The 26,548-nt window shown below is 41.8% G+C and overlaps 1 protein-coding gene across 1 annotated transcript in view; it reads left to right on the top strand.

Annotated features, from left to right (window-relative positions):
* The window catches only part of grin3ba (glutamate receptor, ionotropic, N-methyl-D-aspartate 3Ba), an 83,032-nt gene that overhangs the window by 46,826 nt on the left and 9,658 nt on the right, over positions 1–26,548 (top strand). The window contains exons 3-8 of the mRNA XM_023272154.3: positions 6,284–6,780; positions 7,766–8,037; positions 8,738–8,974; positions 11,828–11,974; positions 12,267–12,412; positions 15,851–15,966. Of these exons, the coding sequence (XP_023127922.2) occupies positions 6,284–6,780; positions 7,766–8,037; positions 8,738–8,974; positions 11,828–11,974; positions 12,267–12,412; positions 15,851–15,966 (1,415 nt within the window). The remainder of the gene's footprint in view (positions 1–6,283; positions 6,781–7,765; positions 8,038–8,737; positions 8,975–11,827; positions 11,975–12,266; positions 12,413–15,850; positions 15,967–26,548) is intronic.

The raw sequence follows: 26,548 nt of genomic DNA, 5'->3' as shown, positions 1-26,548 counted from the left end.
TAAAATGGTTTAGATGTAGATGTGCATTGTTGCTTACTCACAAATGTGCAAATCTGTAAAGTCCTTGCTTTTCTCTCCACCAACTTCTCCACCACTTGCTGCAGCACAAGCACACCAGCTTCCCTAGAATTCTGCTCAAACACTGTAAAATCACTCTGTTCCACACAATGGCAAGTTGGAATATCAGAGTAATCCAGCCGTACATGTTGGAGCTGCATGAAACCCTTCACGTCTGAATCTCTGTTTTTGAACCTGTCATCAGCACATTGCCGCTTCAAAGTGGAAATGCTCAGCCATGGCACTGGCTTCTTATTTAGCTCATGATGTGTCCTCCAGCATATGAAAGACACCATATGGGCATGTTAACAAGGTTTAAAAAAAACAACTTGATTTTCACCCAAGGGGATCTTTAAAATATTAAATAACATCTTTTTCCAGAATCCTGCTGCTGGATAATCCTCAGGCCTCTCTGTCAACATTTGCATAGAAACTATTTATTTGTAGAAAATAGCTTTTAAACATGTTTTTGTCTGTTGATGTCGATGCACTAGGGCCAGGGTCAGTTCCAATACCCTGCAGTTGGTAGAAATTTGTCCAAATAAACTTCAGCAGCGCGGATAAGGAAGAAAGTTCTTCCAAAAATTAAATAACATCGCTTCAGGTGGTGAAGCACTAGCGGCGGTTCATGTCAGGTCTGGACTTGGCCTTAAATACTTTTTATAACCCCTGCAGCCACTTGTCCAACTTAAGTGTCACTTTTTTTAAAATGACACCAAGGCACCAAAAAAATTCTGGGACATTTAAATCAAATGATGTATGGGAGACGCTGACAAACTGCAATTAAATTCCTCCGGTCACGCCACTAAACGTCTGTAAGCTCGTTAGCTTTCTGAGTGACACTTTGGCGTTCTTACGAGGAGCTGCTGGCTCCAGTTGTGGTACTGTACGCTCTGGTTGCTGCCCTTGTCTGTCCTCTGCACCGTGGGGGTGGCAACTTCTCAATAGCACTGTCATACCGGAGGTGGGGATGAGGTCTTTATGGCATACAGATTCGCAGACTGACACTACAGGGTTTTTTGTGTCTCTCTTTGCCGTTGCCCCCGTTTCCATCCCTGAGGCTTTTTTTTTTTTTTTTTAAAGGCCTCTGACAGCTTTTACGAGACTGTCAAGGTGTAGTGCGAGATAATAAATACACATGCGCTGGAGAAAAAAACATAGCAAAGTGCATATTAAACCTTAAATGTTTTCACTTAAAGCAGAAAAAAATTAATCCTCGGGTTTGGACATAGGAAAATACCCGTCACACTCACATACTTCAGAAACCCTCTTAAGCCATGTGTGGCTGATACTACGTGATTCACTGGAGCCCTGTGCTATAAACTCACTTAAATATTTTTGCTCTGCCAGTTGACATGGATGTTCTTCAAATTGCACAATGGATAAAACAGCGTGTAGCCAACATGGGTGGTCATGTGGTACTGGTGAGAGAAGGATTTGCAGTCGGAGATGGGCCCACAGCAAATATTGAGCACACACAGTGCCTGCCAGCTGAGAGTGATCATCAACAACACCCACATAATCACAAGCTGGATTCTCGCTGTGCTCCCTCTCCTTCTGCAGTTTTAGTTGAGCGCCAGGATGCCAGAACCATTGGGCACGCAGGGCCAGAGGCTGAAACAAGCGAAGTGAGAGGCGTGTTATAAAGCAACGTTATTGGACGTTCATTGTGAGAGTTAAAAACAAGTTTATTGGGATTGGCGTGAATAATTTTCTCATTTTTAACATGCAAAGTCTGTCTGTCAGTCTGTCCAGTGCTTTGTTTGAGACTGAATAATTGTGATGGATTTAAACTTTTGTGCAGACATTCATGGTTCTCGGAAGATGAAGCCTGTACTGTTTGTTAATCATCTAACTTTTCCTGAAGCGAATGATGGTGACAAGTGCTGCCATGAAATTTGCTATTTTTGCAGCATGTTTGGTTATCCTTTATTGTTCCGTCTAGTGCCATCATCAGGTCCAAAATGTGATTTATTTTTATTGTATATTGCTGTTGCACTTGTGTTTATGACTTGCAAATTAATAGCATTCCAATCAACCATCAATTAATGAATCTTAAAGACACCCTCTGGTGAAAATCAAGTGTTTATTTTAACTATGTTAACAAGTCCATATGGATATGTATATACATATATATATATATATATATATATATATATATACATATATATACTACCGTTCAAAAGTTTGGGGTCATCCAGACATTTTCCTGTTTTCCATGAACACTCACACTTTTATTCATGCTCTAACATAATTGCACAAGGGTTTTCTAGTCATCAGTTAGCCTTTCAACACCATTAGTTAACACAATGTAGCATTAGAACACAGGAGTGATGGTTGCTAGAATTGGGCCTCTGTACTCCTATGTAGATATTCCATTAGAAATCAGCCATTTCCAGCTACAATAGTCAATTACCACATTAAAAATGTCTAGACTATATTTCTAAATAATTTAATGTTGTCTTGATTATAGAATAAGGACATTTTTAAGTGATTCCAAACTTTTGAACGATAGTTTGTATACAAAGCATATTATGAGCATAACATGCAGTCAACACGATTTTCATTATCGTTCAATTCAAAAAGTTTGGTTTGTTCCCTGGGAGTAATTCAAAGGCACGCAGAGCAGTTGGACACAGAATGGTAGCAGCCATATTAGTAGCAGCCGTGTGGTTGTTAAAATAGGATAAAATTAAATTAAAATGGAATATGCTGAGAAAAGAATAAAAAGCAGTAAAAAGTAAAATATTGTACTGGCATTAGTTTACATAAGGTGCTAAATAGTGCAGGGGGGTACATGAATTTAACAGCATGATTTAATAAAGAGTAGAATTGCAGGATTGCTTTGACATTTAAATTACAATTGTATTGAAGCCAGTCTCAAAAACACAAATTCAGACTTCTGGGATTTTACATGTAGCAAATCCAAAGAACCACAGTTTCCAAGTCAAATGTGTCGTGCAACTAGAACTTGCCACTGTGTAGCAGTTTTACAGTGTTTAAACAGAGTTGTAGGTGAGCTTGTGTGCTCAGCTGCAGTGATTTAGGTGTGCATGGAAAGAGAGGCAGGATCTTCATATATATACATATTCTAAAGGAAGGAAGTTACATTTAAGCCATTTTAAGATGTAAAGGGATTATTTTCATGGAAAACACTTCTAAAAACTGTGTTGATACACAGAGATGAGTTTTTAGGGGTCAAATCAACGATCAGAATGTGTGCTAAACTAAGATTGGTAAATATTATACCTGCTAGACATCTGCACATTGTTATTATGAGCATGTTGGAGTAGTAATTTTAGGAAAACACAGCTGTGCCTGTATAAAGCTCTACAGAGCATGGCTGTAATTTTAGCAATGAATGAAACAAGATAATGTGCAACTTTGTTACACAAAGTGTTTTGGTGTTAAATTAACGACAGAAATGGGTGCAAAACTAAGATAGGTAAATATTATACCTGCAAAACATCTGCGTGGTGTTGTCATGAGCATATTAGAGTATTTGTGTTAGCTGTGTAGAGCTTCACAGAGCATGGTTGTACAACTCTCATGTGGTACCTTTAGCAATAAATGAAACAAGTAAGGTTTTTAAACTAACTTCATCAGGACAGGAGAGAAAATCTGTCTTTCAGTGGAGGTCCAATTAGGACATAGTCTAGACTATCAGAACAGACTACTTATAATAGAGTCCCCCCAATATGGTGTCAGTGACCTTTGTTCATGGCCTGTGAGAGACCGATAAATGGGGTCGTTCTATCGCACCATTCAAACCTTTGCTGTTAGACTCCCCTGCTCTCCAGTGTACTCTCCGATTCTTATCCCTCCCCTCCAACAGCCAGACACGCCATTGCTCTGGAGAGCTCTAACAAAGCTGAAGGAAGTGAGAGACTTCCACATGGAAAAGGCAATTAACAGCTCAATGCCCAAGGGACAGAGCGAGGAAGGCAGGCAGAGAGAGGGGATGTCTGGAGATATCAGCAAGTAAAGAAGGTATGAGGGAAAGCAGAATATTACTGTTACTGATTCAAAGCAGTGCTGCAATGAGGATGAAGCCAGAGTAAGAAGTCAGAGCAGCTGGCCATTTTTGATGTTGTTCTATCAAATGTCCAGAATCCAAAACTCCCAAGGTGCTTATTCCCCAAAAATACATTAGAGAGAAAGAAGAAGGTGGTCAAAGACAAACAGATAGATGAAAGACAGAGGAAGGAGGAAACAGCTAAAGGAAAAATAGAGATAAAGTCAAAGAAAAAGGAAGGAAAAACCTTGTATGGTAAAGGATGTGAGGGCGGAGAGAAAAAAAGGAAGAGGAGGGAGGGAAACAGATAGAGGGTTTGTTGTTATCGGAGTGAGATCTGCCAGTCAGTGCCATCTCACTCGACACAGCTGCCACGCTGATTCCATCTCCCCCCGAAGAGATTAAATCCATTGAAACAAGCAAGCCGCGTATCATCCCCGACAGACAGACGGAAAAAAAGACAGAGGGAGTAAACTTTCCTTCCCAAACTAAAGGAGATGGAGTGATAAGAGGCTGAGACACATGCCTGGGACTCTTTTATAGAGTCATCATTTACCGGCCACTCTGCTGACATTTACTCTGAGCGTGTAAACCGACGGCCAGGTGTTAGTGAGGGGAAGCCATCCCTCTCTGACACTGCTGGCAGACTTATCAACCTGCTTCGACGTCCACAGTCATCCTTTAAGTGCAGCCTCTGGCCCCGATGCAACACAACAAGCCGCAGGACCCATAACTAAAAGGTAGCACCGCTTGAAAGTGTGCCGCACTTTCCCCCCCGCCCCACAACCTCCTTCCATCTTACCGCCGTGTTTCTCCACGCTCGTATCTTATCTTTGGGCACGGATCCAAACATGTCACAAACAATGAGACAGGGGGACGCTTTTGCACTTTTCTGCTTAGATAAGAGATGTAAAGTGAAGCTCACTGTATGGTTAATTTCTCTTTTGTGGCCCGCCGTTGCTATTACCGCATAGAGTCTGGAGTGGGTTGATGAATCTGCTGTCTGTTGGATATGATGATTCAGCCGTGCTATTAACCATGAGTGATTTCAGCTCAAGGCCAGGCTAGCACTTCCGCTTTATGGTCACAGAGACAGAGGGAGCCGCTGATGAGGAAACATAAGTTAATGTGGGCTGCGATTGGAATGCCTTTCTAATCAGAGACACTTTTAATCAGAGAATCATGTAGAAGTAAATCATATTATGAAGCTATATGGAAACGGTGCACAAATGCACAAGGAGACTACATAATACCTGACATGCATTTACCTGTTGTATCATCCTCTGCGCAGTGCAGACAGGTTTAGTCCAGGTCAGGCTTAGAGGAAAGGTTTATGACCCACATGATCAATTTAGTCTTTTCATTGTCCTTCCCATATCCCATATTTAATGGGGAAAGTTCTCCAGCAGCCGCTACTATCTAAGCTCATCAGTTTATACATAAAACTTGGAAATGAGAGAAAAAGATAAAGAGAGAATAGTAGAGGGAGCAATAGGGAAAAGCTGTTTTTTTTTCTTGTCTGAGAAAGGGCTCCAGCTCGACCACCCTTTTCCATTACCGGGAAGAAAAACTCTCCATTTCCAGCCTTGACCCAGACATCATCAACAGTCTCCGCACGGTTCAACAACCATACCGAATGCAGTGATCCCTGCATACTTTAACATTTAAACAACCGCCCCTATGATTTTCAGTGACCTCTAGACAATCCCCCCACTAATCAAGACATGCTCAAACAGTGCTTGTATGGCTTCACGCTGAAACATTACCTGACGTTGTCCAAATGATGGAACGGGAAGACATGAGCTAACAATCCCTGCTAGGTTCAAGAGGCCAGGGCAGATTTATGTGCGAACGGGGATTGCTCTTCCTAATATATTCCACCGTAAAGACCAATGCTGGGCCACCAGGCGAGTGAGACGAATAGCAATGACTGTCTGTATGAACTGCCAGATAGGAGGAGACCCTCACTGCACTGCATTAACTTTTAATTATGACTTTCTGGGAGTTGCAATTGCCCATTTGAGACGAGCCTTGCTAAAGCTTCCCGACCAGACTGCCCATGCATGGCAGCAGCATTTGTAACTTTCTCACGGCTTTATTTCATGTGGCTATTTTAGTGTGTAGCCCAGATTTCTAAACACGACAGCACAGCGCCTTCTCAGATTTGTTGTCTCTCGCTTATTGTCTGCTCTTTTTTCTCTTTCCCTTGAGGTTTCTCTCCAACACTTCCTTCACTGGGGCCACAGGCTTGATCCAGGTGGACGCTAGTGCCTCTCGGGTCCTTTCCTCCCAGCTTTTCCACGTTTGGAGCCTAAAAAGAGGCGCTCTGGGTCAGCCGGCTTGGGTTACTGTAGGACAGTGGACCCGGGGCCGACTGGAGCTAGAGGGGGGCATCCTGGGACTGGTGGGGGGGCTCGGGAGCAGCCAGGGGCAAGGTCTCGGAGCTGGCGTGAGGGGAGGGGATGGCCAGGGGGACAGTAACTTTGGAGGTCGCTGGAGGCCGGGGCTTTCCGTCGAGGGACATCGCCTCAAGGTGGTGACACTGGTGGAGCACCCATTTGTCTTCACACGGGAGGTGGACGAGGACGGATTGTGTCCGGCTGGTCAGCTCTGCCTGGATCCCAAAACCAATAGATCCGACATAATCCAAGGCCTCTTCAACCAGCTGCACAATCCAAACAGCACAACAACGGACTGGGAGGGCAACGGTGAGTTTTGTTGGCACTGGTTTGCTGTAAAACTCCTGTAACACCAGTCAAAAAACATAATCTATAGTAGGGAATCCATGGCTTTTAATTCATCCAAGCCCTCTCCTATATAAACTCTTAGATCTTTTCGCTTTGATCTCAGTAGTATGTGACTGACCACGTCTCTGCTGCACCTCCTCAAACCTGAAGTGGATTTTTGAAGTGTAATCAATACAGGATCATAGCTGGTCAGTCTAGTTCAAAAATGCATCAGGTACGATGTCAAGGGTTTGGCTCTACAGCTACATCTCAAGTTTATGAATGAAGAGCATTAAAGACATTAAATCAATAATAAAACAAGAGTACGATGTCAAAGATGTACCAGGTACTATATTTCTTTGACTACAGGGATTGATGGGCAACTATACACACAGTGTAGCAGTGCAGTAAAAGTCATTTTAAATTTAAAGCTAACAGACATAGGCATTTGTTTCCAAGATGATTTGGAAATTGAGGAATTTTTTTTATTCGTAGAACAACAGTGGGGTAGTGTCCTGTTTCAATATAGTGCACATATGCTGGTCTTTGGGCAGAACTAGTGCAGACTTCTTGCCAAGCAAGAGCAATTGCCTAATTTCAATTAGCTGAGATTGCAAAAAAACGTTTGCCAGAACAATCAAAAATGGCAAGAAGTGTAACATAAAGAATTTGGCATCCCTATTTCATCTTCTCAGCTTTACTCTTTTTCATTTGTAGTTCAAGAGTTGTTAAGTTTTGGGGGTTTTTTTGCGCACAGGATTTAATGAGAGTAAATGCAGTCCTAGTCTCTGTGCCAGGGTCATTAAAAATGTTTAAGCTGAAGTGTCCTGTGAGGATCCATCAACATTTTTCACGAGCTATAGTCAGTTGTGGACAAATTCCCAGAGCTGCAGTCCCTTCACTTCCAAAGCACGAATATGAATTTACATACATTTCACATCATTATTATCACCTCTTCTCCTTTCAGACCTACCGGAGGACCTGAGAAAGTGCTGCTACGGCTACTGCATCGACTTGCTGGAGAAACTGGCAGAAGACATGGGCTTCACCTTTGACCTGTACATAGTCGGAGACGGGAAGTACGGGGCTTTGAGCGGGACAGGACGCTGGACGGGACTCGTTGGGGACCTCCTGAGTGGAACCGCTGACATGGCCGTGACCTCTTTTTCCATCAACTCAGCCAGGAGCAGAGTCATAGATTTCACCTCGCCCTTCTACTCCACCAGCCTGGGCATTCTGGTACGGTCGCTCCAAGTCATCATTAGTTTGTCGGAGTTTTGGAGTTTGCATTTTTATGACTGTGGGAGACACGGGGCATGTCCTGAAAATATACCCGCACTGTGACTCAGTGACAGCACTGCAGTCTTCAGCGTTACTTTGATTTGTCAATCTCCCCCCTCTGACGCTGCCACTACTTCACTGTGATTTGATGATGCTTTATTTTGCCCTCGTCACCCGAGTGGAACAGGAGATCATTAATTGGGGAATAATTAGTTTGTAGAGTTTTCGGTGGGCACGTAAATTATGAAAGTTTAAAATGAGAGGCAGTCTAGGACTGTATAATGAGTCTGAGAGGCATTTCGGGAGGCCGTCGTAGCCGAGATCCCCAAACACGCTGCTGCTATTGGATGATTTGTTAACATCTCCCTCTGTGGCTGACAAACCGCAATGCATAATATGATCTGACAATTCATTTGAAAATGAGAACTCCATCATTTGGAAGCAAAAAAAAGTGATTTCTTGCCCCAACAAAATGATGAATCGCACCGAATAAAAACAGTGTATGCATTTCTTAAACTAATTATGCCTAGGAGTGCTTAAGAGAAGTTTGCTAACAAGATGCTACAGACTGGAGGGTGAATTACAATCACAGTTTATACCAAATGCATGTGCAGATTAGAAATCAGCTGTACCAAGTTGTTTGTTTGTGATCTGCCAGGTTCGTAGCCGGGACACTGCAGCACCCATCGGGGCCTTCATGTGGCCTCTGCACTGGTCCATGTGGGTGGGCATCTTCGTCACGCTGCACCTGACAGCGCTCTTCCTCACTTTGTATGAGTGGAACAGCCCCTTCGGCATGACTCCGCATGGCAGGAACAGACTGCGTGTGTTCTCCTACTCCTCTGCCCTCAACCTCTGCTACGCCATATTGTTTGGACGCACTGTTGCCACCAAGGTAAAGTAGCTCTTCCTGTCTGTCATAGATAGCCATCATGCACGAGGTGGGGCACGGAATAGAAATTGCAGAGAAAAGGGAGGAGGGGATGAGATAGAGTACACAAACGGCAAGGGCAGGAACCCACAGAAAGATGATAGAGATGGAGGGAGAGAAGGCAAGATGGATAGAGGGGAGGTTAAGAAGGTAGGCAGTGATGAAGTGGAAAGGTGCAGAGAGGATGATGCACATCCAGGGAGGGAAAAGGGGGGGAAGAGCAAGTGAGACTGAGGGAGTTACAGTGAGGATGATGGGGATGGATGAAGGTGGTGAAAGAGGGAGCCGAGGTTAACTCCCCAGTGTTGGCAGACACAGAGTTGAAGATAAGAAAGGAAAGACGGTGGGGGGGGGGCGCGAATCAGGGGAGTGGGTTTCAAAAAGAAGGTAATGGGAAGCCTGACGGAAAGATGGTGAGACGGGGTTCAAAGGGTAAGTGGGGAAGCCGAGATGAGAGGCGGCACATTGAGGGCGACGTGGGCAGAGGGAGGGCATCTGAGGAGTCCAGTATGAGCGAGAAATGTGACCACCGAAGACGAATGGGAGTAAAATCCTCTGAGTTAGGCAAATTTGTCTAGCAGCTTGATAAACAATCTCCTTCCCTTCACAGTTAAAAAATCATCTTATTCCCGTGTCATTTGTTTGGTATAAAAATGTAAAGATATTAAATGTATCTTCACGGTGGCGGCATTCTTCATAAACATGTCAGATGTGACAGATTGCGTCACACCCACGGTCACACTGGTGCACAAAGCCCAACCACAGTGCAGATGAATAACAACTGTTTGCTTTTATATACAGCGTCGCACTGTTACACAATGCAGCACTGTGATAACTCCGATTTTCCATCATTTTTGTCTTCTAAGTGACTGTGCAGGGATATTTCTCTAAATGCATAATCACACTTTGTCCCTGAAGGAGGTAAATGACTTCGGAGGGACGGAGGCCAAGTGATTAGAGAGACCTTCCCGTAAGTGAAAGGTCACGGGTTTGATCCCTGCAACTGGCAATGTGTCAATTAACAGGTTGTGTTCATTAGCAGCCTTGTGACCTGTTTAAATGTCCTTGAGCAACACTCTGGACCTCTGTGTGCTGGGTCAGAGCCAAACTGGGATGTTTATTCAGGCAACGAGGGGAAGGCAGGGTAACTAAATGGATTACTAAACCTTTATTGTAGAGGTCAGTTTTTAATATTTTGTTGAATAACTAAGGTGATTTAAAAAAAAATTGGTCTTGACTATTTCTCACTATTCTGTCGAGTGAAAGTGTGAGAAGTGGTGTTTTCCAGAAAGCTGCTCTAGCATAAGCTGTTATCCTTAGCATCTGGCTACTACGCACAGCAGTAATTGAGCATTACTTCCAAGGCCAAGGAGCATCACGCTTCCATTCACAACTAGCACATATGCTGTGTGGGATTTCCCCACTGAGCAGGAAGTTGGTCCTGGATGCTTTAAGAGTTTAACATTAGCATCTCTGTCCTGCACCTTTACTTGTTTTGATTTTTCAGACTCCTGCAAACCTGGCCAAAAAGATAGCAGATCATCTTTTGTCTTCTTTTTCTATCTTTTTTTTATCCCCCCGATGAAAAGCAAAAACATTTGAGAATACAAACAAGTATATAGGCTGAGCTGTCAAGCTGTCAGCGCCATCTCAAGTCAGACTTGACGAGCTTTACATTGAACAATACTTTATTTTTTTCCTACATGCACCATCAACTTTGATGGCTACCGACTTTCTGTCTGGGAAATGCAGCTTAGCCATCAAATTCACACTTTGAATGAGACCTATTTTGTCAAGTTTCAAAGCCAGTCAGCTAGAAACGGCACAAAATGACAGATGGACGCAGCTCTTCAAGCACCTCAGAAGCCAGAAGCCTCTTTTTGTCTATTCACTGTGAAATCAAGGGCCTATTATTTCTCAAATTACTCACAATTTTGTGTATTAGGTCTGCTTTTGTGATCATTTTCAACTGCATATAGAACTGAAAGCCTGACGTGAATAACAACAGGCTGAAATAGCATTCAGTTACACTGTACATGAAAGCAGATGTGTTATTTATCGCATTTTTCCTTCAAAGATCATTTGTAGTCACCATGTGAAATGAATTACCTTGTGAAGATAAGACAGGTGAACCAAAGGCCCTCTGATCATTTTATCTTCAAACAAGCCCTACAGTGCAAAGAGGAAAATCTAGAATTTCTCTATACAATCATAGTTCTTCCCCAAAACAATATAACTGTGGAATTTGTGCTCTTTGTGCCATCCTCTCTTTCTCCCTTTTTTCCACTTCGCCAGCTAATTATGCTAAGAGTTTCAAAACGCTCCAAACACCTTTTGTAGCAATGGGTTACAACCTTGTTTGTATAATTAATGTCTCATTAATCTCAAGCCTTTGAAACACTCGAAATTCATCTCTTTTTCTTCTCTTAAGTGGATTTTAATAGGTGAGATAAATAAATGATCACAGTGTTCGGGTGCATTCGGTCCCCTAAGCGGGCGATTTCATGGAAGTATGTCACGCACAAACAGTTGTTAGATTTTACCTTTTGCATTAGATCTTCTTCTTCTGGTCTGTTTTGATTAACCTGATTATTTAGGGTTAAATGAAGTGCCTTTGTCCTTATGTATTTTCTTTTATTGTCTGAGTTTCCTCTGTGTTGTTTAATTTTTGTCTTGACATCGTGACATTTTCCCATTTTGGAGCTGAAATATTTTTAGCACCATGATATTTTTAGCCTCTTTTAGATGTGTTTAATTATTTTTATATGCTAATAATTACACAAAAGCAAAATAAAAGCATGGGTCTCCACTCTGCAGACTCCTAAATGCTGGACAGGGCGTTTCCTCATGAACTTGTGGGCCATCTTCTGCTTGCTGGTGCTGTCGAGCTACACCGCCAACCTGGCTGCAGTCATGGTCGGGGAGAAGACCTTCGAGCAGGTTTCAGGGATCCACGACGACAAGGTTAGGGCTGCGCGCAAGGACGCAAAACTTGCAAGCTGCACAAATGTCAGCACGCCACACAAGCGCATACAACAGCCGCATGCACACACAAGCTAATCTTGCACAAGGACGAGCTAATGAGTAAAGAGCGGAAATATTTGTGAAGGATTATCACTTTCCGTATCTCTAAACCCTTCCGGGAGTTCAGGGCTACTGTGAATTTGACATGAGCCCCATCATGATGTCTGCCTCACCCCCACCTCTCTCTCTCTCTCTCGGTCTCTCCTCCATCCTCACCCTCGCCTCCCCTCAGCTGCACCATCCCTCCCTGGGTTTCCGTTTCGGGACGGTGAGGGAGAGCAGCGCCGAGGATTACATGAAGAAGAGTTTCCCGGAGATGCACGACTACATGAGACGTTTCAACCAGCCCACCACCCCAGAAGGCGTACACATGTTAAAGTAAGCCACAAGCACATCCACGCACAAAATGTTTTTAAAATTACTTTTATTAAAATGCAGTTCAGACCTAAAGAATCTAGTCACGTTTACATCTTGTATCTTTGGTTGTCTGTGTTCTGCGCACTTACTTCTCTTGCATACTGTGCATAACAATTGCGTCTGCTGACAACAAGAGCACACATTGCAGATTTACTGCCATCAGGGGTAATTCTAATGGAGAAACCACCATATATTTAGGAAAAATTGAATTTGCATGTGTTATTTCTCTCATATCCCACTGACTCGCTTTGAATTTTAAGTTTAAGAGTTGAGCTGAACTGAATGCTGCTTTAGGGCTGATTTTAGCTTCTTTCAGTTTTTTTTCCACCTGCAGTGATGTTGTGTCTAACCCATTTATCAACGTTTTCTTATTATAGAGAAGACACTGTTTTGGAATTGCTTCTGACAGAGATACGCACGAATACTCATTGCTCGAGCTGCATGTATTTACACCCCACATTAGCGTGTGCTTCTCCTTATCCAGACACATTTTAACACAGGAGAGGTAAAAGCAGATGAATTACATAAATTTCATTACCAAATTGCCCAAAAAAATTTATGAGGGAAAATCATTTTCTCTGTTGAAATGAGAACGTAGGAAGGAGTGAGGGTCAGGGACACACTGATGTAATGAAATCTGCGGATGAATGGCTCAATGAGTTGTCGAATGGGGACAGTGAGCAGATGAAAGCAAGGAGGGAAGGCAAGTTTATTTTTATAGCGCGTTTAATTCACAAAGGCAAGTCAAAAGTGCTTTACATAATACATTAAAAAGATACAGAAATGATACAACAGCAGGCATTAAAAAACACAAACTGAAGGGATATGAAGAATTTATAAGAAACAAAAACAGTGCATGCAAAATTCAGAAGGAATTCAGGATGATAAACGATAGTTAAGGTTCACTGAAATCATATTAGTGATAATAAAATTTATTTGTAAGCACTTATCAAAACCAGCATTAAAAATTGTGTCATGAATGAATAAAGAGGCAGACACAAAGGCAAAAAAGAGGGATAAAACTTTAAACAGAAGATGATTTTAAAAGCATAAATAAAACACCAAGGATAAAATATGGAAAACAAATGGGTGAATAAAATCTGAAAATAGAGCAATTCAAGTTAGGAGGTAAAAACTACAAATGCGATTGTAGTGTAGCGAGCTGAATTTCCTCAGGAAGCTGAAGTAAGGAGGCCGAACAGCAAACGCCTGGTCGCCTTTTTGTCTTTGAGTTGGGAACAGCGAGAGGACGTGAGGCGGTTGGTAAAGGGGATCACTCTGATTTATATATATAATCTAGGGCCAGACCATGAAGGGCTTTAAAAGTAATAAGTGAAATCTTAAAATCAAGGCAGTGGGGAAAGTAAGTGGAGAAAATAAATGTTTAGAGCCTTGTTATAAAAGATGGGGGAAGTGTTTATGTACTGAAGGTTTGCCTCAGATTTGTGGGGCATAAATAGAATCACTAAACGTGCCTTTTTCTGCTTAGTCTAAACTGTTAGCAGGCTGCTAACAGAGAACACATCTGGGACAATAGAGATTTTGGATCACCAAATGTTCACACCACTTTTATATGCATTTACATCAGTTTTATCTGGGTTTTGATCATTCCTGATATGAAATTGACTATGAGAATGTTAAAAAATCATCTCCCCGAGTACGTCCTCTACTCCTCCACATCTCCCAAGTCCATTATTTCTGTACCAGCTGTCTTAATTAAGCATTTGAGGATGAACCCACTCCTTTGGTTGCTGGCAGCCTGAACTGTTTTGTCTTCTGGATTTAGCTCCTCCGTCTGATTATTCTCCATCTGCAGGATGAGAGCGACGGTAGATTCCTCCCTCACGTTAGCGGTGTCAGACTTCCAGCTTACTTTCACACCTGTAGATGTCCTCATGATTACATCCTTGATCATCATATTTTTTTAACTACTACTTATCTCGAGTTGAAGAGGAGCGATCTCGGAGTTTATGTAAACAAGCGCTGATGAGGCCTCTCATCACTCCGTACAGTTTATCTTGACAGAATAAATTGGTTTACAACAGGAAAAAGAGAGCCGATAAGAGCGGAAATTTAGTTTTAGGTCAGTGTCATGTGTTTAAAAACTTCATATAAAAAGCATGCGGACTCATGGATACAAGGTTTTCTGGCCACATACTGTAAAAAACACACACTTCTCAGACACAATGCCTACACCAGAGAGCACCAGCAGAGATACAGAGATAGTGCATGTGCTGACTTTGCGATGGAGGAGGGAAGATACAAAGCGCTTGTTCCGAAAAAGAGGATGAGAACAGCGGAGATGAAGGCGGCGTTTGTTTGGGTGCGAGGCGAAGCAGAAGTGGAAGTCACAGCAGTGCAGACAGCGAGGCTATAAAATACTGTGTTGGCAGAACCACTGACCCCAATACTGCTCTCAAATCTTAGAGAAGAAGAGGAGGAAAAAAAAAATCTCCTGAACCTTCTCCTGGAGAGATAGAGCGCCACGGGCTAACACATGCAGCTGCACACAAATGTAGAGGCTCAGAGGAAAATAATGCATGCTCAAGCACATACCTATACACAGGCTTAAAAACTCACTGTTGTATCTGTACACTTTGATGCACTCCCCCACTCTTATTCCGAGGCCATGCATCGGATAACTTTCGACCCTCTTTAGTGCCAAAAGAAGTCTCTATCCTCTCTCTTCTCCCTGTGCCTCGTATTTGACAGGTCTAGACGGAGAAAAACAGACTTTCCTGCTTTGCCAGCACAGCAAAGACTTTGTAAAGTCAACCTTTTGTTTGGCTGCAAACGTCCTGAATAACAACAAGTTTGGGGTAATTTGATCAGTCTAGACTGTTTTTCCTTGGATACATGTCTGCCATTCAAAATCACCATAAGCTAACAAGTATGCATCTTCTTTATCGGTGTGTTTGCGTGAAGGTAAATTATCCAGAAACTCCGTGCAGGGCTTCAAATCTTGGAAAATGTCTGCTGCCAGTTGTTGTCAGCAGCATCAGCTAAACACAGAGGAACAGCTTGTAATTAGGGGTCAATTTGGGTCAATTGGATCGATACTGCGAGAGTAGGAGTCTCCTGCAGTGTGTGTAATGCCTTATCGGGCGGCCACAGAGGCTGTTGGTTTAGGTAATGATGTATGTGTTTACATAGTGTATTAGAATGCAGCTAATCTCATCCTCTATATAAATGACAAAGTGGGATGACAGCTCCATATGCAGGGTTCCCGTAACAGGTCTGCAGAAAAAACAAATGCAAATCTGATTTAGAAGTCTTTTATGAAAGTGGAGGTTAGCTGTCTTTAATTAATGCTTCTCTTTGTATCTTGTGATGTGTGTGTGTGTGTGCGTGTGCGTGTGTGTGTGTGCGTGTGCGTGTGTGTGTGTGTTGGTGGTGAAGGACAGATCCTCCTACCTTGGATGCGTTCATCATGGATAAAGCCCTGTTGGACTTTGAGGTCTCTATCGACGCCGACTGCAAGCTGCTCACTGTGGGGAAGCCGTTCGCCATTGAAGGTGCCTGTTTTTTAACACTTTGCTTTGACTTTCATTCATTTCCCGTGGGGCATTTTTTTTTTTTTTTTTTTGAAAAGCAGCTTAAAATGTTTCTTGATCTTGTAGCATCATTTTACATTTTTTTGTTTTTAATAGGCTTTCAAGTTTTTTTTTCTGTTTATTTCGCCTCTTACACTCTTTTGAAAGCAGCTATAAAAAGCTGGCTTACTATGCTTGTCGCTCATCCTAACTATAGCCAGAACCCCAATATGTCTTTAACCTCACCTGTACTTAAGCGTAATTGACATAACTGTGTTCTCGACTCTAAAACCTAGTCGTCGTATCCTAAAATAAACCTGACCTTGTGGGAACCTGCTTTTTTTTTGTTCCCAATGGGCAGGTGAGGCCCTGTAATGTGACTCTATGAGAAGATTTATCCCCTATAATTATGATGAAGAACACACTCACACACACTAGAAGTGGCTCTTTCACATTCACGCTTGTGCATGCAGCTGTGTACCCATAAATACAAACATACTGGCATATAAGAACACATTCTGTCTGCATTCACATTGAAGCACACACATTGATATATATGTATATACACTATATTGCCAAAAGTATTGGCTCACCCATCCAAATAATCAGAATCAGGTGTTCCAATCACTTCCATGGCCACAGGTGTATAAAATCAAGCACCTAGGCATGCAGACTGCTTTTACAAACATTTGTGAAAGAATGGGTCGCTCTCAGGAGCTCAGTGAATTCCAGCATGGAACTGTGATAGGATGCCACCTGTGCAACAAATCCAGTCGTGACATTTCCTCGCTCCTAAATATTCCACAGTCAACTGTCAGCTGTATTATAGGAAAGTGGAAGTGTGTGGGAACGACAGCAACTCAGCCACCAAGTGGTAGGCCACGTAAACTGATGGAGTGGGGTCAGCGGATGCTGAGGCGTATAGTGCCAAGAGGTGGCCAACTTTCTGCAGAGTCAATCACTACAGACCTTCAAACTTTATGTGGCCTTCAGATTAGCTCAAGAACAGTGCTTCAGCAGAGAGCTTCATGGAATGGGTTTCCATGGCCGAGCAGCTGCATCCAAGCCATACATCACCAAGTGCAATGCAAAGCGTGGGATGCAGTGGTGTAAAGCACGCCGCCACTGAACTCTAGAGCAGTGGAGATGCCTTCTCTGGAGTGACAAATCACGCTTCTCCATCTTGCAATCTGATGGACGAGTCTGGGTTTGGAGGTTACCAGGAGAACCATACTTGTCGGACTGCATTGTGCCAAGTGTAAAGTTTGGTGGAGGGGGGATTATGGTGTGGGGTTGTTTTTCAGGAGCTGGGCTTGGCCCCTTAGGTCCAGTGAAAGGAACTCTGAATGCTTCAGCATACCAAGACATTTTGGACAATTCCATGCTCCCAACTTTGTGGGAACAGTTTGGAGCTGGTCCTTCCTCTTCCAACATGACTGTGCACCAGTGCACAAAGCAAGGTCCATAAAGACATGGATGACAGAGTCTGGTGTGGATGAACTTGACTGGCCTGCACAGAGTCCTGACCTCAACCCCATAGAACACCTTTGGGATGAATTAGAGCAGAGACTGAGAGCCAGGCCTTCTGGTCCAACATCAGTGTGTGACCTCACAAATGTGCTTCTGGAAGAATGGTCAAAAATTCCCATAAACACACTCCTAAACCTTGTGGACAGCCTTCCCAGAAGAGTTGAAGCTGTTATAGCTGCAAAGGGTGGACTGACGTCATATTGAACCCTATGGATTAGGAATGGGATGTCACTTACGTTCATATGCCAGTCAAAGCAGGTGAGTGAATACTTTTGGCAATATAGTGTATATTTAAAGAAACATTGAGATTATACCGTGCAGATACTCCTTCACAGATTGAGATCAAATGCTGTAGTTACCGTGATCCACTACATGAGCTTATACTGCTGCAGGGTAAAACTTACTCCATCATCTATTATTAACAGCGCTGCCCAATCGGAACATTTTGGACTCGATGCTCTCAGGTCCGACTAACTGCAACACAGTTATAAAGCATATAAACAAATCCACCGCCAGTCAGAAAACTGTTAATGACCCACACAGGGGGTAATTGTATTCAGCTCCTCATTCTCCATGAATTTGTGGACTCATGCATGTGAGAGTGTGTTTGCGCTACGGTTTTGCTCGTTTGACTTTTAGATTTTCAGAGTGAGGAAGTTTTTCTGGCCTAAGGTTGTTGCTCGGCATGCATGGAAGACGTGCAAGTTGAATTTTAGATTGTTTCACTTCATTCTCGTCAACTTTCTTCTCCTACACCTGTAACTTCAGTATGTGTGCTACTCAGCTAAAAGCCATTGAAAAACCTTTAAATACTACATTGTTAAAAGCTCTGAAATATTGTCTTCAATTGAGTTTCATGCTCAACATTTACTGCCATGAGATAAAATGATATTAAATCAAGCGAATCATCTACAGAGCTACAGACTGTTGGATATAAGTAGTTTCACTCATAGTAAAAATGTGGCTTGACAGATGGTTTGAAAGATGTGTTATATTTCAAAATTCGCCAAAAATACACTATTTGTCAGACTCAGAAACTGTAAAAACAGAATAATTTGTCTGTTTTGAAACTTCCGGACAGTCCTCAAACAAATCATGTGCGACTTCCGGTTCTGTCAGGGAAAATCAACCCAGTCTAGGCTTAAAATCATGATATGTCATCAAAATCACTTTGTTTTACTTGTATCGTTGGAAATTTTCCAAAAACAAACAATTTTTTTCTGACAAGATTATGTAAAAAAAAAAACATTAGTGACTCTGCTGTGGCCAAATTCAAAATCCATGACAGAAAGTCTGAGAGTATTCAAGTGAACTGCAGGCTGTTTATAGAAACAAGTTGAAAATGTTAGCTACTATATTTTCTAAGTTAATGGCTACAGCAAACAGCATTTCTTCTGTTTGTCAGTAAGTGAATGAGGTCTTATTTCTTTCTGTTTCGAGGTTTGGATACCTTTGTTACAAAACCAGTTACATTGTGTTCCACAGCTAATGATAGATTTCCAATAATAAATACTGTTTTGATGTAGTAATTGATTGCTGTGAGTGCTTGTTGTAGCCCTATATACATGCAAAAGTACAAGCAGCAGCAGTTGCAGTACTGTTGCAGTGATAAGCATTCACACATACAGGAGTAAATTATGTCACTTTTAGAACTAAAGGCTGCTGACGACCTGCCAAAAGAAATTATGTCCCGGCTCTAATAAAAGTCTGGTTCTCCCTCTCACTGAGGAGGTAAATAAAAGGTTCCAGCCATTATTGCAAGTTTTACAGTATTCTAGTCACATGTCATCTGCACATATACGCCTTCTGAAGGTGACTTTGAAATAAAATTTCTGCTGGCAGAACACATTTATTGGCTATATCAAACATTTAACCTCTAACCTGACTCAGCTTAGTCACTGCAAGGTTGTTGTTTTTTTTTTTTTTGTTTTTTTTTACAGGGATCGAATGAGCATGCGTGCTCACGTCTGCAAGGCAATGTACATTTATGTGCATGTTTAGAGCTTTATTTGTTTCAGCTCAGCCTTTTTCTTTTTCTCCACGGATACAGGCACACAAACAAATATACAAACAGTAAATAAATGCTAGTAAGAACACCACTCGGGACCAAACCGTAACTTTGATAGCATTTCTCTGTCAATCAAAGTGTAGCCTCTGAAAGACCCCACTCCCACGTTCCCCACTTGCTGTGCAACCCGTGTTCACTGGAGATTATCTGCTGCTTTCTTCACTGCAGAAGACAAAATGAGGCAGGAGAAACTGCCGTGGTGTTACTAATGATGGTGAAGATGAGATAGCAGGTCTCATTGGTATGTAGAGTCGGTCAGTTTGATGACTACTTGATTTATTGTCTACATGAAAAGTCAGGTGCTGAATCCACGCCGGCTTCAGTAGCTATTCACCCCCACAGTCTGCACGAGGAAGAGTGGGATGGGAGTGAATAACTCAATAAGGCTGGACCGTATAGAAAGAAAGAGCAGGAAATGGCCCAGACAGGAAATGTGAGAGAGGGAAAAGTACATGAGGAGGAGGAGGAGGGGAAAAAACAGAGGGCAGAATATGAGATGAAAAAGTAAGAGAAAGAACAACAAAGGTGGAGAAAGCGAGGGCCGGTGAAGGAGGTGAGCGGGGTGGGAGTTGAGCATAAGAAGGAGATAGAGGGCTTTCATTTGCCCACTGCCAGTTTGCGCCTTTCTGCACAGCGAGTGATAAAAGAGCCAGCCAACAGAGTCCCCCTAATCAAGACAAACCTTCACCCAGAGAAGATGGAGTGAGGGAGGGGAAAGAAAAGGAGGGAGGAGGGGGGGGAAGAAAAAAGATGGAGGAGAGAAGGAAGTGTTATTCGGCCGGTGTGAGGATGCAGGCAGGATTTATAGAGCAGTTTGTGGTCAGGAGATACAGGAGGAATCGGGGACCGTGGAGTCGCTGCAGGCGGAGGTGCTCAGCTCAAATCTACAGGCTGCTTAAGTGGAGAGAGATGCAGGGGTGTCACTGTGCGTCTGTTTTCACTGAGTGCTGTTGGGAGATGTTTACGACAGCCCAGACACACCCCATTAATAATATTGCCACTGAACACGCCGCCGCTCGCCGCTCGTTTTGTATGTGTGCGTGTCCCCGTGTGCATAAATGGTCCACACGAGCTCAGTGAAGCAGGACAGGAGATCGAAATGAGGCCGGCAGAAGATTTCTGTTGCCGGGGTGAGACTTGTCGGTCGGGCGGCTCACGTCTGGCAGGAGTGACGTACGAACGCCTTTGTCCTCTTTTGTGTGTGTGTGTGTGTGTGTGTGTGTGTGTGTGTGTGTGTGTGTGTGTGTGTGTGTGTGTGTGTGTGTGTGTGTGTGTGTGTGTGAGGAAATGTGGGTATGAGAGTGTAAAATTCCAAAGCAAGATAGCGTCATTTACCAAGAAAAACCTATGCCTCTTCATACAGGATGCAAAAGCGAAATTCTAAAGAGATGAAAAGATTAGCTGATTGGCAGAAATCAGCGACTATTTTGACAAATAATTATTAATTTAAAGCTATTTAAGGCAAAAAATGCTAGTTAAAGCGTCGTTCTTGTGAGGATTTGCCGCATTTCCTGCCTTATGTGATGGTAAACTGCATGTTATGGGGTTTGAACTGTGGGCTGCACAGAAAATGCAGAATAAAACATCACCTTTGAATAAATGAAATAGACATTGTTCACAGTTTCTTTACATCTTAGAGATGCACTGAAAAATAATAATAAAAATAATAATCAATTGCAGCCCTATACTTAAAATAGCACAAAAACGTACAAACTACAGCTGGATGTTAAACCAACTGTGCTAATAACCAGGAGTCTCTAAATTAATTTAAACCGGCCTAAATTAATTCATATTACATGAGACATCATTAAAAATCAAAGAGTATTATTCATCACTTAAATGTCTGTGTAAACTAACAGCAGCTACAACAACCGATAATGTTTAAACTCTTTGCCTAACACAACATTTTCTGTTGTGTCCCGGTTGTTTCATCTCCAAATGTTCTTTCTGTGTTGTTTTTTCCTGGTTTGAAGAGGTCACTTGCTGCAGGAAAGATGAATGTCAATGCCACATGAAGGTCACATACAGATCGGTGATGAATTAAAGGAAAATCTCAAACCTTTCACCCCTAAAGTGAAGGGATCCGTTGGATATGTTCTGCTGCTGAGGGCACATTGCTTCCATGATTTGGATCCCCTTGTCCCCTTAGAGGGGGAAGGTGACTGCAAATCAATACGAAGTCGCTCTGGGGATCACCTTTATCCTGTGGCAACACATTTCTGTCCGGATGGGAGCGGGATCTTCCTGGATGCCCTCATCTGCAGGGCATGAGGGGTCACTAAATGGTTTATTGAGTGTAAAAATGATGTGAATCCCATGCCATGGTGAGATTTTGGACAAAATGAGGGAATATTCTGCAGAAGGAAGGGGATCCATGCAGTCAGTAGAGCTCCAAAGACTTCTAGAATCAATCCCAAGGTGCACTGAAGCTGCCCGAGATGTTATTAAGATACTTTATAATGATTTTTTTTCTTTCATTTGCAACCAATTTGCACAACCATGCACAAATCAGAATCATATCCCTATTTGGATGAGATGTTTTGTAAGGGTTAACAGTTGCTGGGCTGCATGGAAGAGATGCTACTGTCAATCATATCTGATCAAACCACATTAGCAGATAACCTGTTTGTGACTGTTCAAGTCATAATAAATGTTAACTAAGGGATGTTATTTTTCCAGATTTAAGCTTTGATCGTTGCTTATTTGGATATTATCATTTGTTGCTAATGTATTCCCATTAAAAATAGAATATTTACAGAGATTTCGCACCACGTTTTGTGGGACTTTAAAGAGATTTTCAGTCTGCCAGTTAACCTATCGCCTTTTTACAACAGGTCATATTGTAAACTGAACTAGAAATACATTCAAATATTACCCATCATGAAAACATTAGTACATGCATGCATCAATGTACACTGCTATCAACCTGTTCATTTATCTTCATTCAGATTTTAGGTCATACCATCCACCCATGATACATAGCATATAACCTTTACTATCTCAGAATCATTTGTTACATTTGAACTGAAAAGACCAACTAAGTCGAGGGAAAAAAGCCTCCTGCATACAGTAAATTATTTGTTAATAGAAGAACAAAAATAAGACGATGTGCAAAATGCTAAACTTCACTAACATGCATCCAAAAAAGCAAACAAATGTTGTTTTGTGTTTGTCTTTGATTATGAAATGATTTTATTTAGGACTAGCAGTGCTTTGGACCAAAGACAATAGGCAAAGGGTCAAAGATTTTAAAGTTATCAGAGATCCTGGGATATTTAATATGCATGTTTAGTGTGTGTTTTCAAAATAAGATGAAGCAACTCACCTGAGTCTGTAGCTGTTTTACTCATTTTAAATAATAACTATTGTTTCTCATTTATAACTGTAAAAGAGAAATATGTTTAGAGATTTCAAGTTTTGCGGGACCTAAAGGAGAATTATAATCTGTTTATAACAGGTGATGTTGTACACTAAGCTAGAAATACATTCAACAATTAGCCAGCATGAAAGAGTTAATACATACATGCATTGGTGAGTACTGTTACCTTCAGATTTGAGGTCTAAACTATAAATACACCAAGTCCTGAAAAAATCCATCTGCACACAGTAAATTATTTGTTTTACTTTTCCAATCACAGTTGATCAAAGAACAAAAATAAGACTCGATTTACAAAAAATGTAACATCATTAATAGAAACCAAAAAAAACAGACCAAATGTTGTTTTGTGTTTGTTTTTGATTATTAAATGATTTTTTTTTTAGAACTAACGTTGCTTTGAACCAAAGACAACATGCAACTTCGAAGATTTGGAAGTTACGAGAGACAGTAGCATGCTTCATGTGTGTTTTCAAAATAAAATCTTAGAAAACCTGTAAATGATGTACACCGGTGTGTCTGTGAGCCAGTAGGTGTGTGGGGGATTTGAATGACAGCTCCGGGACTTGAGTCTTGTGATGGAATATGCGAATGTCTGGGGGGAAAGAATCAAAACAAATGACAAGAGGCTGCCCACTTGTATTTCACTATTTGACTGAGTGCTCTAAAGAAATGGAGATCGGCTGATGACAGGAAAATGCTGTCTGTGTGCTGGGGAAGAAAAAAAATGAAAGAAAGAGGAGGGAGTCGTACAGAAACAAAGCAGTGGACTCAGGAGAGGAGCCGAGAGATAAAGAGAAGAATGGAGTGAAGCAGAAATTGAACAAAAGTGAAGGGATGACAGAGATAAGGGGTGCGCTAACAGAGAGGCAGAGACTAGCGGCAATGGTGGGAGAGAAATGACCTCGGACAGGGAAGGAGGAAGGATGACGTGGGAGAAGAAAAGAAACAGGAGGAAAATGAGCAGAGTAGGGAGGGTAAAGGAGGGTAAGAGCAAAGGAAGGGAAGCTTAGACAGTCTTTGTCATGTAGGAAGCAGAGTGTGACAGTTACGTGAACCTTCGCTATTCTCTGTTTCTGTCCACAAACCCCATCAGAATCACACACCTTGACAGCCCCATAACACACACACACACACACACACACACACACACACACACACACACACACACACGCTGACAAGCAACTACCAGGTCTGCGACGCACACACACACCCACATACACACAGAAAGGCTGTTGGCATGACTGTGTCTTTGACTGCAGCATAGATGAAATGAAACAAACAACCCCAGGAGGTCTTGTATAGCAATAAATCTCAGGGAGGGTCTTTTGATTTAAAGCTGAGGGACAGATTTCTTTCACTTTGTACCAGCGCAATGTGGGTTGTAATGCAAAACAGATGCAGTTTTCTGTGAAGGGCAAAGTTACATTTCTCCTAAGCTATCAAGTAATGATACATGAACACGCCGCTATCCAAATTAAAGCAATAAACAGTGGTGGAAGAAAGTACTTAAATCTGTTACTTAATTAAAAATATTACAGTTATGTAATTTCATTGCTGTGTAACTGCTGTGTAGTTTATCGCTGTGTCTGGTCTCATTATGCCACATTCTGCTGGTGTTTTAACTTTAATTAGAGGGAAATAAGAAAGTCTAAGGCAATACCAATCAATTGGTGATGTAACAATTTCCACAAATCAAGCACAGATTAATATTTAATGCTCAATTATAATGATTTGCATTACTGACTGCATAATTAAAAATATTCTGTGAAACAATTTAATCCATATCTGTGACACAGGCGAGATTTTACTCTAATTGCACGTACTGTTTAACGAGCACATTGTATACTTTGCATGTAAACATCGCAACAAGTAAGCACGGCTGTCAATAGCATGTAATGGAGCAGAAGTTGCCCTCAGAGTCATAGTTGTTGTTACAAATTTTTTAAGTGAATCTACTATAAAAAACAATGAATTGTATTTTTAAAAAATAATTACTAAAGTGTATTAATTTCAAGACTGTTTTCTACCTTGCAGTGAGTGCTGTGAAACTAGTTACCAATGCTGTCAGGGAAAACACCTGCACAATTTCAAAGTAACACTATCGCCAGGGGAACAAGATCCACTAAAGGGCTATAATATCAGCATGCTATCGAGTTTCCGTGCACATGCAGGGAAACTGGCCTTTGTTTGGCCTTTCTGCAAAACTAGGTCTCGTATTTGTAACCAGAGGGAATCTGTGGAGTGAGCATGGAGTGGATGATCTGCGTCATGATAAGTGTTTTGCAGCTGACGGCTCTGGCGATTAGGTCAGGGTAGGTGCGAGGTAGGAGGTCTAATTATTTTTGATGCTGTGTGGGTGCTTTTTTTTATCTAAAAATGTGACAAACAGATGCCACAGCTGGAGAAGAATGGTATTTACTTCAAAGTATGTATCACAAAAGCACCGCTACATCGAATGAAACACGTACAAGTTAATGGCTAAGCTAGTATCCAGCACCACATAGCTCTTAAAGGTCTCACTCTGTGCCCTTTTTCAGAAAATTCATGAAAGTCTCACATCAGCCCAGAATGTTTTTTTTTGTTTGTTTTTTTTTTTATTTTTTTAGCTAAAAAAAATTAAAAGATGGTTAATTTTACCATGACTGGATAATCTCTGGTTTTAGCCCTGCTGTTAACAGTGTCTGTAGCTTTAAATGAAAATTAGCTACAGCCATCCCTGGCCTTCAGGAAGAAGACTCTGCATCTGTGATGTGACGACAGTACAGACAAAACCATTAACAACAATGGTAGCTGACAGACGTGAAGGACTGTCTGTCACTTCTCACCTTCTCTCTGAATGATCATTTTTCATGGAGATATAGCAGAATTCTTAACAGATGATGTTTTTAACTCGTGTGCATGGTGAGTTTGTCATACAACATTGCGATTATAAAATCAGCAGTTTAGTGAGGCCGAGCAGCAGCTTGAAAATTGCTCAGAAGTTACTGCTGGGCAGCATGTAGTCTTAATGGGCTGCAAATGAGTTACTATTTCATACTCATTCCATTGTCTGACACAAAAACAGAAAAATATGGAAATGAGAATTGCTTATTGTGAATTTGGCTGTGTTAAAATACCGTTTATGTGAGCCCAGAGAGCAGGAGAGAAGTAAATAGATGTAGACGACAGCTGAGTTTCGGTTCCACTGAAGCCCAACAGGTGATATGAAAACACAGTCAACTCACCCAATCCTTGTTTATTGAGCTCAAATCAGTCTTAAAATTTCTACCATCTCTGAATGTCCCTCTGCTTTACAGTTTTCACAGAACATTGACACAGTAGCCACACTGGAAACACAGCGTGCTAAAACTGAGGATTCTCCTATTGTTTTGGTGGCATTGCTATCAGTCATAAAAATAATCACCTGGATCTTCCGTTTCTCAGATACTGAAGTGCATTAAGACTTGTGTTCACTCTTGCAGCTAGACGCAGAACATTTGCTGGGTTTTGCTTGTGGCTTAGTCGTTTAAGTTAACAGAAGTAACTCTAGTAAGTAAATAAACTAGGCAGATTGTGAGACAGCTGCTCAGTCTGTATAGTTCACATCA

Source organism: Amphiprion ocellaris, chromosome 20 (assembly GCF_022539595.1).
Source record: "Amphiprion ocellaris isolate individual 3 ecotype Okinawa chromosome 20, ASM2253959v1, whole genome shotgun sequence".
NCBI lineage: Eukaryota > Metazoa > Chordata > Actinopteri > Pomacentridae > Amphiprion > Amphiprion ocellaris.
Note: the sequence above shows the minus strand (reverse complement) of the source record. Positions and strands in the feature narration are given on the sequence as shown.